The following is a 16087-nucleotide window of genomic DNA, read 5'->3' as shown; positions in this document are numbered from 1 at the left end:
TTCCCAGCCTTCCCAACAGAATTTCAAACGTACCCTTAATAGAACAATCGCACAAGTGAGAACCACGAAAAAGAGGAGAAAGAATATGGAGGAAGGATATGGATTAAATATGCCTGATTTTAAGAGAAAAGAGAGGATAACATTAATAAAATGCTAAAAATGATGCTTCGAACAAAAAAAAATTGACCAAATAAAATGGATAGACTAAGTAAAAAAAAAAAATAGTGAGAATATATTTTAATTTAAAAAATAATAATTTTTAAGACTCCTGATTTTGTCAATGTCTTTAATATTAGCCTCTGGGCCATTAACTAGACATAGGTCGTTCCAAACTATAAAACTTTCAAGTTCAAAGTCAACAACTTTGACTTCCTATATATAGTTGAATCCTTAACTATTGACTATTCTTCCGTCACTAAACCTGCTGTTGTTTTGTCAGTCACAGGATTTGTGGAATCTGAGCAAGCTTGGATCCTCTTAACAACTTCACCAATCAGCTTTCTAAAAATCAACCAGTTAAAGTTCACAGGTGCTATAAATCTGAGTGACAAAAATGTATGGTATTTGTCAAATAGTCCCTTTATTTGTCGGACATTTAAAAAAAAAAAAAACCAACCCAAAGCTTATACACAACTGACTCAAGGTAAATTAAAGAAGCTGCATAGAGATTTACTAGAAGAAATCAGGATACAAACAAGCACATTTGTGTTCATCTCCGGCATGTGCTGTATAAGATATTCGGTTACAGAAGCCTGTTGCAGAAACCCCATACGAAAATTTTAATGATAAAACATTATATACATTAAATTGGGATGTATTCAATAGGAGTGCAAGCAGGATAACCCTTCTTAAGCGACTTAAGCCCCTTTCACAGTAAATAGCATTACAAAAAGGAGCCAGCATATGATATAACCAAAGTAAGGACTCCATTTCAGCTTTTGGTGCATTGGCCTTAGGCAGAAGACATGTATTTCTAATGAAGGATCCAAGTTTCATCGACGCTGTTGATTGCACATTTGACATGTGGTGGCAGACTTAACATTGGCATAGGTACAGTGCTCACAAGACCAATGATTATCATCAGTCATTCTGCTGGATATAGTTCGAATAGTCGCTTTTCCTCTTCCACCTCTCCCCTTGCTGCTCCCAGCAGCATTTTTTGAGCTCGTTGCTTTGCTGGAAGCAGCTCCATTACTATCCACATCAGCCAAACCATTCTCTAATGCCCTAACCAAATTCTCAAAGTAGTTTCTAGTCACACTGCCAAAACAAAAGGATTAGAAACCAAACAACACAATTTGGGAAGGATCAATAATGATGTCCTACTGAAACCAAATTGATAGACCAAGAGAATTGACATACGGGAGATATATACATTGGGGGGGGGGGGGGAGAGGGAGGGGACAAATCCCCAGAAACTAAACACTAAGAATAGATTTTTTTGGAGTATGTGTAATATACAAAATGTATTTTTGTCATCACCATATTCCAACTTGAGGCTGTAGATTTAGCACAGCTAATTCCAAAATAAGATGTTCATAGCATGTCACTTTTACAAAGAAACTAGAGGAAAACATAAGTTAAATAACCAATTTAAAGTCAAACTTCAATCACAACACAAGAAAATAAAAAATAAATAAAAAGACAGCATGAGGAATACTTAAAATCTGGAACATCTACCTGGTCAATCCAGCTAGTTTAGTGCGAAAGTCATTGAATTCTTTAGATGGGCCATCAGCATTCAGGAATAGCTGTAGTTCCTTTTCAGCACATTGATGAAGTCTCTCCAAACCAGATTCTGCCTCACCTGTAGGGAAAAAAAATCGCTTGTAGGGGAACTGCCACAAATGCAAGACATTTCAAACTAAGATTCTAGTTGAAGAATAAAACCTTGTAAGTACTCAAAGAACTGTTTTTTAGCATGTTCATGCTCCGGTAAATAGTACCCATATGAATATGTCCATTTCAGCACCCTCCTGCATTCAACTATCTGCCAACATGAAATAGAAATTATAAAGCCCTCCATTTTACAACTGTCAAAAACATCCATATGATCACCTTCAGAAAACAGTTCAATTAACAGTGACGTCATTTGTGCCCTAGGGAACAAAAACTGACTACTCACAGTCCAAAAACATGTAAAAGCTTCATAAAACAATTATACAAATTTTATAATTTATTATACCAACTCCAAAACTATAAGCTTCATTTACCTGTAACCAGGCCTCTGTTATGAACTTAAGCTGTGATTCAGGCTGGCACTGTGTATCACTAAGCTTCTCAATCTGCCAAAGGAAAAATGGCAATTACTAGACAATTTTACAATTCCTAGAAAAAGATATTAAGCTCTACTTATATGCAAGAAAGTGCCTAAGCAATCCAGCAGAAGTTATATTTTTAAGAAAGAAGCAAAATGGTTTTTAAGAAAAAAAGAATTGCAACTATGAGGAATGCTGGAAAGGTTAAGACCTGGGCTAGTTATTTTTAGTCAGTTTAATTATATAACAAAAAATTATTCCAAGGTTCAATTCTTTATTACAATGAAAGAATGAATAATTTAACATTTTTACTTTACTGATTTATTACAAGGAAAATTAAAATTTGCAACATCACATTCCATTATTCCTGAATGTTGGAAAACAAGCTTAGAAAACAGATTTGCCTAGTGCAGTTCACTTCAGTTGTCAAAATAACACACAAGCTAAAACAAAAACTTTGGGAAGAGGAGGGAGGGGGGAAGACGGGTGAAAACAAAAAGAAAAGTATGTATAACATACATGAACAGTTTGCATCTGGTGTAGATCTGCAAGAGCTTTTTGCCTTGACTGTAAGAAAGAGAAAATTAATTATATACTCTTACACCAAAGGAATTCTAGCAAACTAAAGATTAAACTGTGAAGAATTTGGAAATTGTATATAAAAAAATAGAGATATACGATACTGAATAGGAAAAGTATGGAGTAGTGCATACAGATTGGTTGCTGGCCCACCGCTCATAATAATGTGTGTATCTCTCCAATGAATTCTTTGCCATTTCTCTTCTTCTTTCAGTTTCATCATACTACATGCAACAACATTTAGTTCAGAAGAAGATATCGTTATCAAAATATATGCCAGGGGCAGTAGGTTAATGGTATCATGAAACCTGAACCAATGAAGTAGAGTATTTCTAATTCCCTTACCACTCCCTCTTGTTTAGCTGCTTCATAACGATTGCAAGCATAAAATCCACCAGTCCTTTCACCATGGTCTGACCATGCACCAAGGCATAGCCTATGTAGATAGAAATATATCAAGTTCAGTAAAACTTCTCACAAGCTCAAGTTGTTTGAAAATAATGAGTGATAACTGCGAAGTTTGAGTTTAATTGATAGTCAATTTTGACTTAAGAATGATTACAATTCCTCTACTATAATGTTGTTTTTAATGAAATAATGAGGATTTTAATATTATTTTAATTTTTGACTAGTAAGATTCAAAAGAATTGATGTAAAAACTTGAATAAAAAGTTGAAGATTGGGTCAGTGCAAGCTTAGCGCAAAGAAGGCCCACGAAGAAGCTCAAAGGCACGCTTAGCGCAAATCCTGCGCTAAGCGCGTGATCATCGCCATACTCACTAAGCCCAGAAAGCCCGCTTAGCGCGGGATCGCGTGAATTTTAAGTTACCTTATGCCTATAAAAGAAGTAGAAAGCAAAGGAGAAAGACACACCAAGACTAAGAACTCTCTATTGAATACACCCAAAGTCTAAGCATCTCTCTTAGGGAAAATCCCTCTCTCTCTAGCCATTCTCCCCTCGTTCTATTACCATCCATTTTCTTCTTCTATCTACATTAACCCCTAAAGTGTAAAGTCTTTCATGACAACGAGAGGTTAAACCCCCTCTGTTGGGAGCCTAGTAGCCAACACCCCTGTAATGTAACTTCTTTTACTATATTAAATGCAATTTCTGTTCTATTGTCTATTTTTTGCTCTTCATTGTATAGTATGGTCTGATCATCCATGCATTTGTTTAGAAATTATATATTGGAAAATGATAATTTCTAAAGAATTGAGAAAGAGCATCTAAACAACTCATTGTTAGGGATAGAGTGATCTTGTTTTGTCTAGGCATACATCTCCAAACTTCATGCAATTTACTGTTTTATCTTTGCAAAAGAATTTGGGAGAAAGAATAGATAAATTAGGCTCTTTATCATGAGGGGTCAATGTTGAGTATCGTAGTAGATATGGGTGGAAATTGAAATAACATTAAATAGATAAACACGTTAATATTGCATCAAGGGTAGTTAAGCATGTTAGGCCCTAACATATTTAAATTCTGAAGTTATCATTTACATTTAATCTTGTTATTTTTTACTTTTATTTTTCAATTCCTTCTTTCTTCTTCCTTATCTTCTGCTTGCAAATTGGGTATACATCAACTCAAGTACAAACAAAGTCCATATGGATTCGACACTTGGACTTCCGAGTAAATTTTACTACTTAAGACGAATTGGTACACTTGTCAATGAGTTACAATGAGCTGTTACCCATGCTAAAGGCGCAAATATAAACGTATCATTCATCCCAATGAAAGGAAGAAGAAAAACAATGGAAGCAAGCAAAATAATCATGGAAAAAAAACATACCAGCAAAACTCAAATTTACAAGGAGGAGTACATGTCATATGCATGCACCCTTGGTTTTTTTCAATTGGTCGCTTGCACTTGGGACATGGTTTTGAGTTAGCAAGTATCCTGAAAGTCATTAAATTAACAGTTAGCTCAGGGCCTCAAGACTAAATCTCCAAAAAATAACAGTATAGCAGTGTATACAAAGGACATTAAATCATACGATTCAGAGAAACAATGAAGAATAGCTTGAAATATATTACACAATTGGTATATAACCGTACATTATAAACAAAATGTTCAATATCAATCTCACAAGACAAAATCATAAGTCATTGTGAAATTATGAGGATTTACTTAGAGAAGGTAGAAAAGAAAAATTCACTTTGATTTGATGAAAAAGATGTAAACTGAAATTAAAAATATAAAACACTGATCCGTATTTATACTCTTAAACCTAATCAATCAAATCAACTAAGGAAAGAAATCATGAAGTAGTAGAAAATATGAAAGGCAATCTTAAGAGATCATCTAAGATACTATACAATAGTCTAAGACTCTAAGATAAATTGATATTGTGAGATATTTTTCATATACTCTTATCTCACAAATAGTAGGTAATCAAGTTGTCCAAAGTTTGTTCCTATGCTTGGTTCTCGAGTACAGTTGAGGACGAATTGGCAGAAATAGAAAAAAAAATCCCAAACATTTTTACCCCCTCAATTCCTGTGTCCTATTTCTTAACAAGAATAAATACATCTCAATATAATTAAACACCAGGAGTATTTTTATATTTGAACAGTGTTGTATAATTTTGCTCATCTTTAGTGTTGTGTAATTAAGTTATATAAGCCCTGGTGTAAGCTGCTTATCAAGATTCAGTTGAAGACAAATTCTAGCATATAGCCCATATAAGAAGGCATTGGCAGACTAGAGCCATTCAAAATAAGTCAGCAAACTCATTGACCTTGACATAAATTAGGCATCAAATATTATAATTTCTTATGGCAACTAAAAAAGGGACAATCAGTTTAGGAATATAGTCTAGTTTCATTCCCTATCTGTACTGTGGGTTTTTCAGGTTGTGATTTATATGTCTGTATCCTATTTTCGTATGACATGACTTTTTAGCTGTATCAACTAGTACCCCTGGTACTATTTTATATTATAATATATTATTTTTGCTGAGCAAAAAAAAAAAAAAAAAGGGACAATCAGTACATCACAGCAGACACTAAATAAAATGTCCCAAAGGATTATAGGCAAGAAAATAGTATCTACAGATGTCAATATATATTTTGTACCAGTTCATGTTTTCAGATTCAGCACTATTTTTCAAAATCCACTTTGAAACAGTGCCACAGTCAACTGGACGGTGAGCCTCCTCTGTGCACTGTAGATCCAAAACACAATAGTTAGCAGAATATAAATATTTTAAAATGCAATGCTATAAAAATCTGAAACAATCCATATATAACTTACATTCCAGCAAAAGCTATATGAACAGAGGCAAGATACATCATAATTTCCACTGCCAGCATCAAAAGTAACTGCATATTCACAACCTGGAGCAGGACACCACTTGGTCTACACAGAACAGAGAGAGCAGAAGAAATAAGATAATTATGCCAGTAAGACATTGAAATAGAGAAAGATGTCAAAAATATTAAGTATAGAACCCCATCTATAGCCATAAAGGTAGGGTAACATCGTATTGAACTAATGGACCATTAATCACAAAATTTTAGGAATTCATAGCCATATGTACCCAGGTGATAATATTGTGGTTAATACTCAAATCAACACATGAAGAGTTGTGAATGCATAAATTGGGCAAAAAATGTCAACAAATCAAATACAAGACTGCAATTGGCAGTACTATAAGATCTGAGAAGGTACTAAATACCTTTACCATCATTATCGATGTCCAAATTCAATATCTACCACATACCTTCTTGTTGTCTTCAATATAAGATCTGAGAAGGTAACGGTCATACTTCTCTTTATCTTCATCAGATGCTAAAAGGTTAATCATATCTTGACCAACAGCAGCACCACAAGAGGGATCAGGACATCTCAGCACCAAACATCCCGGACCATCATTAATTGATGTGCCAATATATCCTAGCATGTCACAAAGGATATAAGAACATAAGAACATGATATAACAAAATGAAGAAATAATATTAAATGATACATGTATTGGCACTATAACCAAAGAAAAAAAAAGCAAAAGAGCAAGCCATGATTTATTAACGATTCCAGATAGTATCTGTAGCCACCAAAGAACACAAGGATGATACACAAGTAATACCTGCCCAGCATGAATAGCAGTAAGGGTGGCCACAAGCAGCAGATTCAACCCGTGCACGAGGATACATTTCAAAACAGATGCCACAAGTAAGCTGACCACAAGAGAGGGAAAAATGTGAGATAATTCAATTACTGAAGATTAAATGAAGTCCAAGCAGCATAAGACAAGAAATTTCAACATTAGTAGACCTATTTTAAAGCCCAAACAACCATGTCTCACCTCTCTAGTATTAGAATTCTGGAAAACTGGCTTCTCCAACAAACCAACTGTTTTCCGGACTTGATCTTCATCAGCAAACCAAGCATCATGCACCTTACTAACACTCCTGCATTACCAATTCACTCTCCTTCAGTACAATTAAAGATCCAAAGCTTTACATATCACACAAAACTGCAATGGAAAATAAGCCAATACAAGGTCAACAGATGACAAATTTACCAGTTGTAGTGACGAAGTAGGATGCTCGCAGAAACCCGCGGTATGGAAAGAACTGCCGCTACTCTAGCTATGTCATCCTCCTGCCTTTGCCGGATATCCAATTCCCTCAATATTGTAAAGTTTTGCTGAAATCCAAACAGGGATCCGTCAATCAGATAAGGATAATATGATTGCAGAAACAAATAGAGACACACGTAACATGGGAACACCGTATGTCTTGGACGAGGAATTACAGCACTCATATGATCATATATCCATAAGAGTGAATCCAACAAATGATTATTACTATTAATCTATTATCAGCATGCTTATCAAGATCAATTAAGCACATATTCCTGCCCTACCAACCACACACACTAGTATAGTTCCAAAAATTTATTAAGAATCAATCATAAAGCTTCAACGGTATCCCTTTACATCCATGATTGAGTGCAGCAAAATCCTCCACCGCAAGAGTCCAATTACTTCAATTCTTCACAGTTGGTGAAAACAGGCAACAAGAACACGCACAGCTCAACTGAACAATACAGAGAACAGAAATTCAATTGAGACAGCGATGGTGAGCAGGGGAGAAGACCTACCTCAGGGCGGCGAGACTCAACCCGGTCAGAATCGTCAGCATCGTCGAAGTAATCGTCAGCTTCGTCGTCGTAGTCACTGTAGTAATCCATGGGAGCGTCCTCGGTCTCGCCACTGTAGAAATCGTCGTCAAGGGACTCCACATCGTTGGCGTCGTGCATATCGTCCTCGGAATCCATGGGAAACCCTAGCGGGAGGGAATTCGGGAACGATTGAAAGGATAGAGAAAATCTAGGGCACCGCAAGCAACGAAGAAGGTGAAGGAAGGAATGAAGAGGAAAAAAGTGTCTTGCTTTATGGTGATGCTTCTTCCTTTTGATCCTTTCTCCTCCTAACAACTAACTAGAGGTTTGGAAATTGGAACAATAATATTACGGTGATAAAATATAAATAAATATTTCTTTTTTATTTATAATAATACTGAAGATTGTGATTGTGGCAGGTGTGATAGGAATTAATAGGCAGTAACATGGAAGGAAAAGAGTTTCGTGGGCAAAACTGGAAGTTGCCCAAAATGTTGTAGAGACAATTAGGTTATATTTTTTTCAAATTGATAGAGATTAAATTTCATAAAGAGTGGCATGATCCATAAAATGGTACACTTTCAGATACAAATTAATTTTTTGATTCTTATAGAAAATAATTCTTTTTAATTTTGATTATTTTAAAAATGGTTATGTGTTGATAGTAAAAAAAATTATACTTTTATTTAATTATATTTATTCATGTATGATAAATTTATTAATTTCTAAAATAATTCAAACCATGATGATTATAATCGAATGGCTTAGTAAGGAGTAACTAAACATTATAAACTAATTTTAAATATAGATTTTATCTTCAAAATTTAAATATGCTCTCAGTATTCTTTTATGATATTAATATTAATTGGATGACTTAATAAATTGTAACTGCATGTATATCAGAAATCCGTTTCAAATACATATTTAAATTTTAAAAAAATTTGATCACTTGTTCTTTTATTTTAAAAAAATATTTATCTTACATTTAATGCAAAATTTTAACATAATCTTACAAGGGTGCATTTCTTTCATGTACCCAATCTCTCTCTCTTCCTTTTCATTCTTTTGACCTGTTAACCAACAAAATGTAAACAAGAGTCGGTAAAAAAGAAAAAGAAAATACTAGTCAAAACCAAATTGCAATGACAAGAACAAAAATACTTGTATAAGAACCAGATTGATTATACATTTGATTCCGCAGCGACTTCAAAAACAAAAAGAGAATCAATGGTCGTGTTGTATCGTGACATATAAAACTTGGGGCATGTATTCAGGCTGGGTAAAAGGGATCATCAAATTAAAGTTACTAAGTATTAAAAACCTATCGAAACTTTTGATCCAATCAAATGGCTTTGGTTTTCAAATTAATTTAAATCTTGAAGTTGAAGATGCAACTGGGATAAATTCGTTTGATGCAAGAATCAAAACAAATGCTGTAGCTATAGGTTGATCGATGTTTTCCACTCTTTTGAAAGCATATAGCTAGACATGTGTCCATTTGTGATAACTGAAAGACTCAAGTTGATGTTGCTTTGTATTATGGAAGGCTTTCAGGTGTCTTTGTCGTGGACAAATATTCCACGATTCTTATGTTTTGATAAACTGGTTTTTTATCTGTTGGTGCTTTTGGTTTATTTGAGCATATGAAATTGGAATGATTAGGACAAAATGATACTGCTATATGTCAGGGTGGGTACATATGTCCAAGAATGGAATTATAAACACTGTCGATGTGAATTGAGATTGTTCTAGTTTAATTGCTAGTTTTATTTTATCGAATTGAATTTGATTAGTTCAAGCAAAAAACGCATCAAGTTATAACAGAAAAAAAAAAAGAAGAATGAAACTACAAAAACTTTGCATAACTTGGTGTATACAGTAAGCATTTGCAAATTTGAGGTAAAACAATATTTATTAGGATATTAGTGTTCTAAATTGTTTTTATTGAACACAAAAGTTATTCAAATTTAATTTTTACATAAGAATAAATGTTTCATCACACTTGAGCTAACTTGGATAACGCCTAGACAAAGAAGCAAGATGACAATGTCATCAAATGTTTGCCTAGGTAGACAAACATGAGTACACATTTTTAGACAAATCGATTACAAAAAGACCTGCTGAAAACACGTATGAATTTAGGAAAAGAATCACACGATAAAATTTGTAAAGATTTAATAACAAATACAATAATTTTTATTTTAATGTAATTTTAAATAATTTAATGTGATCTAATATGTGGATGATCAAAGTGAAATTACACTTAGAATTCTTAAACAGAAAAAAAAATTATAAAAATGATTAAATATAATTTTTAAAAGAAATTATTCATTGATAAATTAATAAATACTCTCACGCATGATAAAAGAAAAAAAAAATAACTCAACTTAAAAGCAAAACGAAATTTTTGGCAAATCATCTGCTCTTGCAGTAATGACGTCCCTGAATTGCTTGATGCTTTCTCCGCTTCATTTCCTTTGTTTTTGTTCTGGCTTTTATTTTTATTCTTGTTCCGGATAAGTAATCAAAAGCTTGAATGGAAATTTTATATTAGGGCCAGAAATTAAGATATAACATGGGATTAAGGTAAGGACTAGAATGCCTTTGCTGACATCCAAAAGCCAAACAAGCGTGTGAACTTAACTACACTTTCTTAATTATAAGATGTGGATGTACCTTCTTTACAAGACCTTCTGAATGTCTGTTAACATTATGTTTTCTGATATTGTCTGGAGTCCTTAGGTAACAATTGCATTTCTAAAATTCAATAAGTTTGGGAACATGTCAGAGATATTAGACACAATTATAACCGGAAATGCAAATGTAGGATTTCTTAACATTTAGTAAAACAATAATTCGGCTTAGTCACGTGTCTAGTCTTTGTTCCATTCATTTTCCTTCCATTTTTTCCTCTCTTATTTTAATTGTTGATGGCCTTTATCTGCATTTGATTCATTGCTTCACATGCATTTCTTTTTATTCTACTTAAGAACACTTTTCTGCCTGACTATTTCAAAATTTTGAAAATGAAGTTTGACTTGAGTGCTTCAATTCTTTCTCTTCTTCCCTCTGATTCTAATCGTCTTTGTTCTTGAACTTTCGAAATAAAGATGTTGATTGTTATAAAAAAAAATATATTATACGTATAATTTTCACCAAATACAATTCTATTGGAGTTAAATATAATTATTATAAATGATAAAATTTTACTTTTAAAGTATTTAATATAAGTACATATCTATCGGAAAGGACGGAAACTTGGTTTCTTTGATTTTTTTTCCAATTAAAAATAGATTATTATTTATTTATTATAAAAAATCTAATTTTTATTCAATATAAAATATGATTTCTTTTATCAGTAAAAATAAAAAACAATACTAAAAGATTTGTAACACTCACACATACTTTTTTTAATCAATTGAACTATATTGCTTTAATAGTAAAAAAAAAATTATTTGAAACTGAATATTATATTTTATTATAATTTCATCATATAATTAATTTTTATCTCTAAACTTCTTCTTAGATTATAAAATACATGGTAATCTTATTTTTTTAAAAGAAATCTTATCTCAATATTATATTTTATCAAATTTTAGTTATTATATAATTAATTTTTATCCCAACTTTTTTAAATTATAAAATCAATAGTAATTTTATTTTTTAAAGAAATTTTTATCTAAATATTATATCTCATCAAATTTTAGTTATTATATAATTAGTTTTTTTTCTTTTGTTAATACCTCATTGTTAAACTTTATTTTTTACTGTTGAAAGAATCCTTATTTTTTAAATCTCGTATAACCAAGGTTATTTGATTGATTGAAGATTATTATAATTTTAAAAAAATACATAATATTAGTAGTGAGTTGCATGAGCCTGCAAAATTGACAAGAGTCAAAAGTTGAAAGAGAGAAACATCACAAGAAAGGAATTTTTAAATATGATATTTAATATCTTAGTAACAAATACTACTTTGTAATAAAATGAAAGAAAAAATATTTATTGATTATTTATTAGTGTACATTGAAAAGAAAATTGTTGAAAATTAATATAAACTCAATCATTAATTTATTTCCATGACATATAAAAAAGATGTTTTGTGTTCCGGTGGTTTATTAATGTAAATATTTAACATATTGGAACATTAAATTATAAAGAAAAATTGTATAAAAAATAATGAAATATAATTGTTAGATGATTTTTTTTTTATGGCTCGCCCCTGTTAAGAATAAAATTTGATGTTTCTTATCAAGTAAAAATAATCTTGCTTTAATTAAATCAGCATTGGTTAGTTGATTATTTCAACTAAACAAATAGCCAATTAATTATCCAAATACTGTAAAATGTTATATTTACTTTGTTCACATTTGCACATAGAATGGTCTCTTTTTAGTATCTGTTATTGAGCAAAGTAAAAATATACACACAAAAAAAAAAGGTCTCTTTTTGTGTCTGTGTTATTTACAATAATCTATAACTACATTTTTGTAGCTTAGTTTAGGAGCCCAACAAAACAATGAGGAACAAGGATCCTGCTATATCGTATCATTTGATCAACCCATGATTTTGTATTTGTAATTAGGTATTAGTTTGGCTAACATCAATTCTGAAAAGGTAATGAAAGAATTAAAAAGACATAAAGTAATGCTTTCAAAGCTTATTTATTACTTCTACCGAGCTAATAAAAATACCATATTTTTATTATTTAAATCGTGACTGAATTACGGCCATAGTTAAACAAGTGGGCCGATTTATTGGTCCAAAAACAATGGTGAACTTGTCTTCAAACAGTCCATTTAACCTAAAAATAACAGATTTTGAACTGGGTGTTTTATTTTTGTATTCAACCACACACACGCACACACAAACAAAAAATAGTACAAAGTTAGGAAAATTCGTGTATAAGATTTACTTATGATTTATTATTATTTAGCCTATTATTATCAGATTTCATATCTTGTAAGATATATAACATAATCACTTTATTCTAATAATTAAAATGTATTTTATTTTATACAACGAGAATGTGAGGTTGGATTTTTTAAGCTTTATTGGGGGGAAATTAGAAAAATGAGAGAAAAGATCGGTGATTGGAACCATCCATGAGATTAAAAAAAAAAAAAAGCAAGGGAGAATGAGAGAGAATGAGTTATACTAAGGCACGAGAAGAAAGTCTCTTCGTAGTAAGTAACTATTATGAGAGCTTCAATATTATGTGGTAAAATATATATCCAGAATTAGTTAATTTATTACTTTGTGATAAATACGGGATTTTTTCTCTCTTGTATTTCCAGTATTAAAAAAAAATCTACCTGTAAAACAAATATTCCCTTAGTGAATTATATATATATATATATATATATAACGTCAGTGTGCCCTAAGATCCTCACTTGGTTGGGTAATAATTCATATTCATCAGCCCAAAACTCCAGCTAACGTTTGAGTTGAAAAAATCAAATTTACATTTTCATCTCATTTGTCGTCTCTATTGTCATTCTTACAATTTTCTGCACCCATACCATTTAAATCTTCACATATATAATTAGCAAATATGCACACATGCAGTCTGAATATTTTTTTATAACCTAAATAATTTATTATATCGCCACATCATATTAATAATTTAATTTTGTATAGTGTAAAGACGTGTATATATATTATGAATAAAGTAATGTCAATTCAGTCACTTGTTAAAAATGATTTTGCTTATCACCTATGAGGAGCAAAATTGAATAGAGACCACAAATCTAATTCCAAAATGGAAATACGCTTTACAAATTCCCATAATGTTTTTTTGTTACCATTAGAATAAACAAGTCGCATAAACACTCTCAATTCCACTTACATCACATTGCTATCGATGATGTAATGCAATAATCTATGTCCCTAATAGCAATGGCTCGCGTCACACAGTAGTAGCTAATTGTTTGTAGGGAATGTCCCATTTTCCAATTACCTAGGTTTCAGTTATCGTTGTTGGGAGACACTTTACACTACAGATACGATACCCTGCAATCTGCATTTCGGAGTTCGACATGCATTCATGACTCAACTTAAGCTATATAGACCCCAACACACGTAAGCACGGAACACAAGCACTAGCGGTTAAATTACTATGTAGCTGTTACATGGTACACGGTTTTTTTTTTATCTAAATAAGCACTTTGGTTTCAAATTACCAAAGTGGCCCTGGGGATTTAATTTTGTTCACGCTTTACACTGACGGATATAAGCATAAAATAAATAAATAATACACCTCAGTGTACAGAGTCACAGAGTCAAGAACCAATAGACAAACAAATATCTATTAAACACAACGCTCCTCTTTCTTTCTTTCTATCCCTACTTCGCCTGTTTCATTTGGCCCGTTGTTTCTCACAAGCCACACTCTTTCATTGAAGCTTAAACTCTCTAAAGCCCAATTCTTTATTAATTTACTCAATCTCAATGTTTCATCATCTGGGTATTGCTTATTTCTTCTTCATCTTCAGATCATAGTGCTTTGTGTTTTTATTTTTCTTCTACCCTTTTGAAATCTTTTATGTTTTTGAGCTTTTTACTATTCGAATCTACTTGCTTCTCAATAGATAATAACTCTCTGGTTGTTGCTTATTCTAGAGTTCTTCTTTTGAGGGCTTTAGCAGATTCCATTCCTTGAGTCTCATGCTGGATATGCCAATCCTTGTATCCTCATTTCTGGTTAGTATTTACATATATATTTTTTGTTATTTCTTTCTATTTTCTGTTCTTATTTTAGCTGAATTTTGGATTGAAATATGCGTTTCTTTTGCCCGGTTTTGTTTTTAGTGCTTTTCGATTTATGGGGTTCGAAAGTTTAAGGTGAAAATTTTGTGGATTTCGATTGTTATCATTTCTTTCCTATTACAAGCTTATTACTTTCATGGTTTATTATGAATCTTCTGCAGATTCTTTATGTTCAAGATTAGAAACTAATTTTGTTCATTATTTCTCAATTGATTTACAATTTCATTGAACTGTCATTTTCTCTTGTTGTGTTCTTATATACCCTAATCTTTTTTTCTTTTTTTTTTAAATAGTTTTTGGGAAGATGCATCGCTTTTACCTGGCTTTCAGCTTTTTTAAAGACCAATCAGAAGTTTTGTTCTATACTCTATAGTGCTAAAAAAATGGAGTATTTTGCATTTGGAATTTTGGATTGTTTCTCTGAAATATCAAACCCTGTAAATACAGTTTACTGGTTTGCTCTAGGTGAATAGAAGTGTGCAAGTGCAAGAACAATTGGGTAGGAAAAGTCTTTTTCTTTCTAGATAAAATAAAATGGGAGACTGTATTATTTCGGATCAGATATTCATTTTTTAGTTAATGCTCTGGAGGCTTTTAAGCTTGAGTTTGCGCAAGCCTTTTTTAGTCATGACTTTACCTCTTTATGCATATGTTTGTTGGATAAATGACTTTACCTCTATCTCTCCTAATGAAGCTACTCCAACCTGACTAAATTTGAGCTGATTAAGAATCCTATTGTACCTCTATTGAACATTATAGTATGTGCCATTGTGCCCATCTTTTTATTTTTTTTGCAGATATCCTTGTTTGCATGATCACATATTTTCCAAGGATTTTAAAACCATGGGTAGAGGTAGAGGAAAGGGTAAAAAACTAACTGTTGCCAATTTTGAGGATCCAGCGAGTGGCGAGGATGAAAAAGTTCCCACGCAAAAGAGAAGAGGGAGGCCACAAAAACCGCTAAAGGACGACTTTGATGAAGAAGAGGTAGAGAAAATAGAAGACGACAGTGACAATGTTAAGAATGGAACCGCTTACAAAGAGATGAAAAGCCCCACTGCAACTGAAAATGGAAGGAAAAGAAAGCGAAACTCACAGGTAAAAGAGAAATTAGACTCAGTTGAGAAAGAAAATAGCATTGGCAATGGAACAAGCACCACTGATGAGTTGACAAAGGCCAATGGTTTTAGGCATAATGGAAGCAGGCGCAAAAGCACGCCCCGTCGAGCTGCTGAAGCAGGTGTGCAGTGCAAGTAAGGATAGTAAAAGTTGTGCAATAGCTTTCTTCCTTTTCCATATTATCAGTCAAAATTCATGAGAAGATAGGAAGTGAGGCGTAGTATCATTTATTTT

The 16087-nt window shown here is 32.3% G+C and overlaps 2 protein-coding genes across 2 annotated transcripts; one reads left to right on the top strand and one right to left on the bottom strand.

The window, feature by feature from the left end:
- Positions 1-648: 648 nt before the first annotated feature.
- LOC100810427 (probable E3 ubiquitin-protein ligase ARI7) lies at positions 649-8369 on the bottom strand. The gene is made up of 15 exons (XM_003543509.4): positions 7946-8369; positions 7365-7489; positions 7146-7251; positions 6927-7017; positions 6564-6736; positions 6095-6199; positions 5917-6005; positions 4631-4738; positions 3183-3273; positions 2972-3061; positions 2778-2825; positions 2214-2285; positions 1891-1990; positions 1681-1807; positions 649-1260 (listed from the first exon to the last, which is right to left on the bottom strand). Exons 1-15 carry the CDS (start codon positions 8120-8122, stop codon positions 993-995), a joined length of 1770 nt encoding a protein of 589 aa, XP_003543557.1. The 5' UTR covers positions 8123-8369; the 3' UTR covers positions 649-992.
- A 5938-nt stretch (positions 8370-14307) lies between these two features.
- Positions 14308-16087, top strand: LOC100499786 (uncharacterized). Its single transcript, NM_001249095.2, is given in 3 exon segments — positions 14308-14432; positions 14588-14668; positions 15532-16087. A coding segment is annotated over 1 exon segment (414 nt). The 5' UTR covers positions 14308-14432; positions 14588-14668; positions 15532-15577; the 3' UTR covers positions 15992-16087.

This window comes from Glycine max, chromosome 13 (assembly GCF_000004515.6).
Source record: "Glycine max cultivar Williams 82 chromosome 13, Glycine_max_v4.0, whole genome shotgun sequence".
In the NCBI taxonomy this organism is placed as follows: domain Eukaryota; kingdom Viridiplantae; phylum Streptophyta; class Magnoliopsida; order Fabales; family Fabaceae; genus Glycine; species Glycine max.
This window is presented reverse-complemented; position numbering and strand designations above follow the sequence as displayed.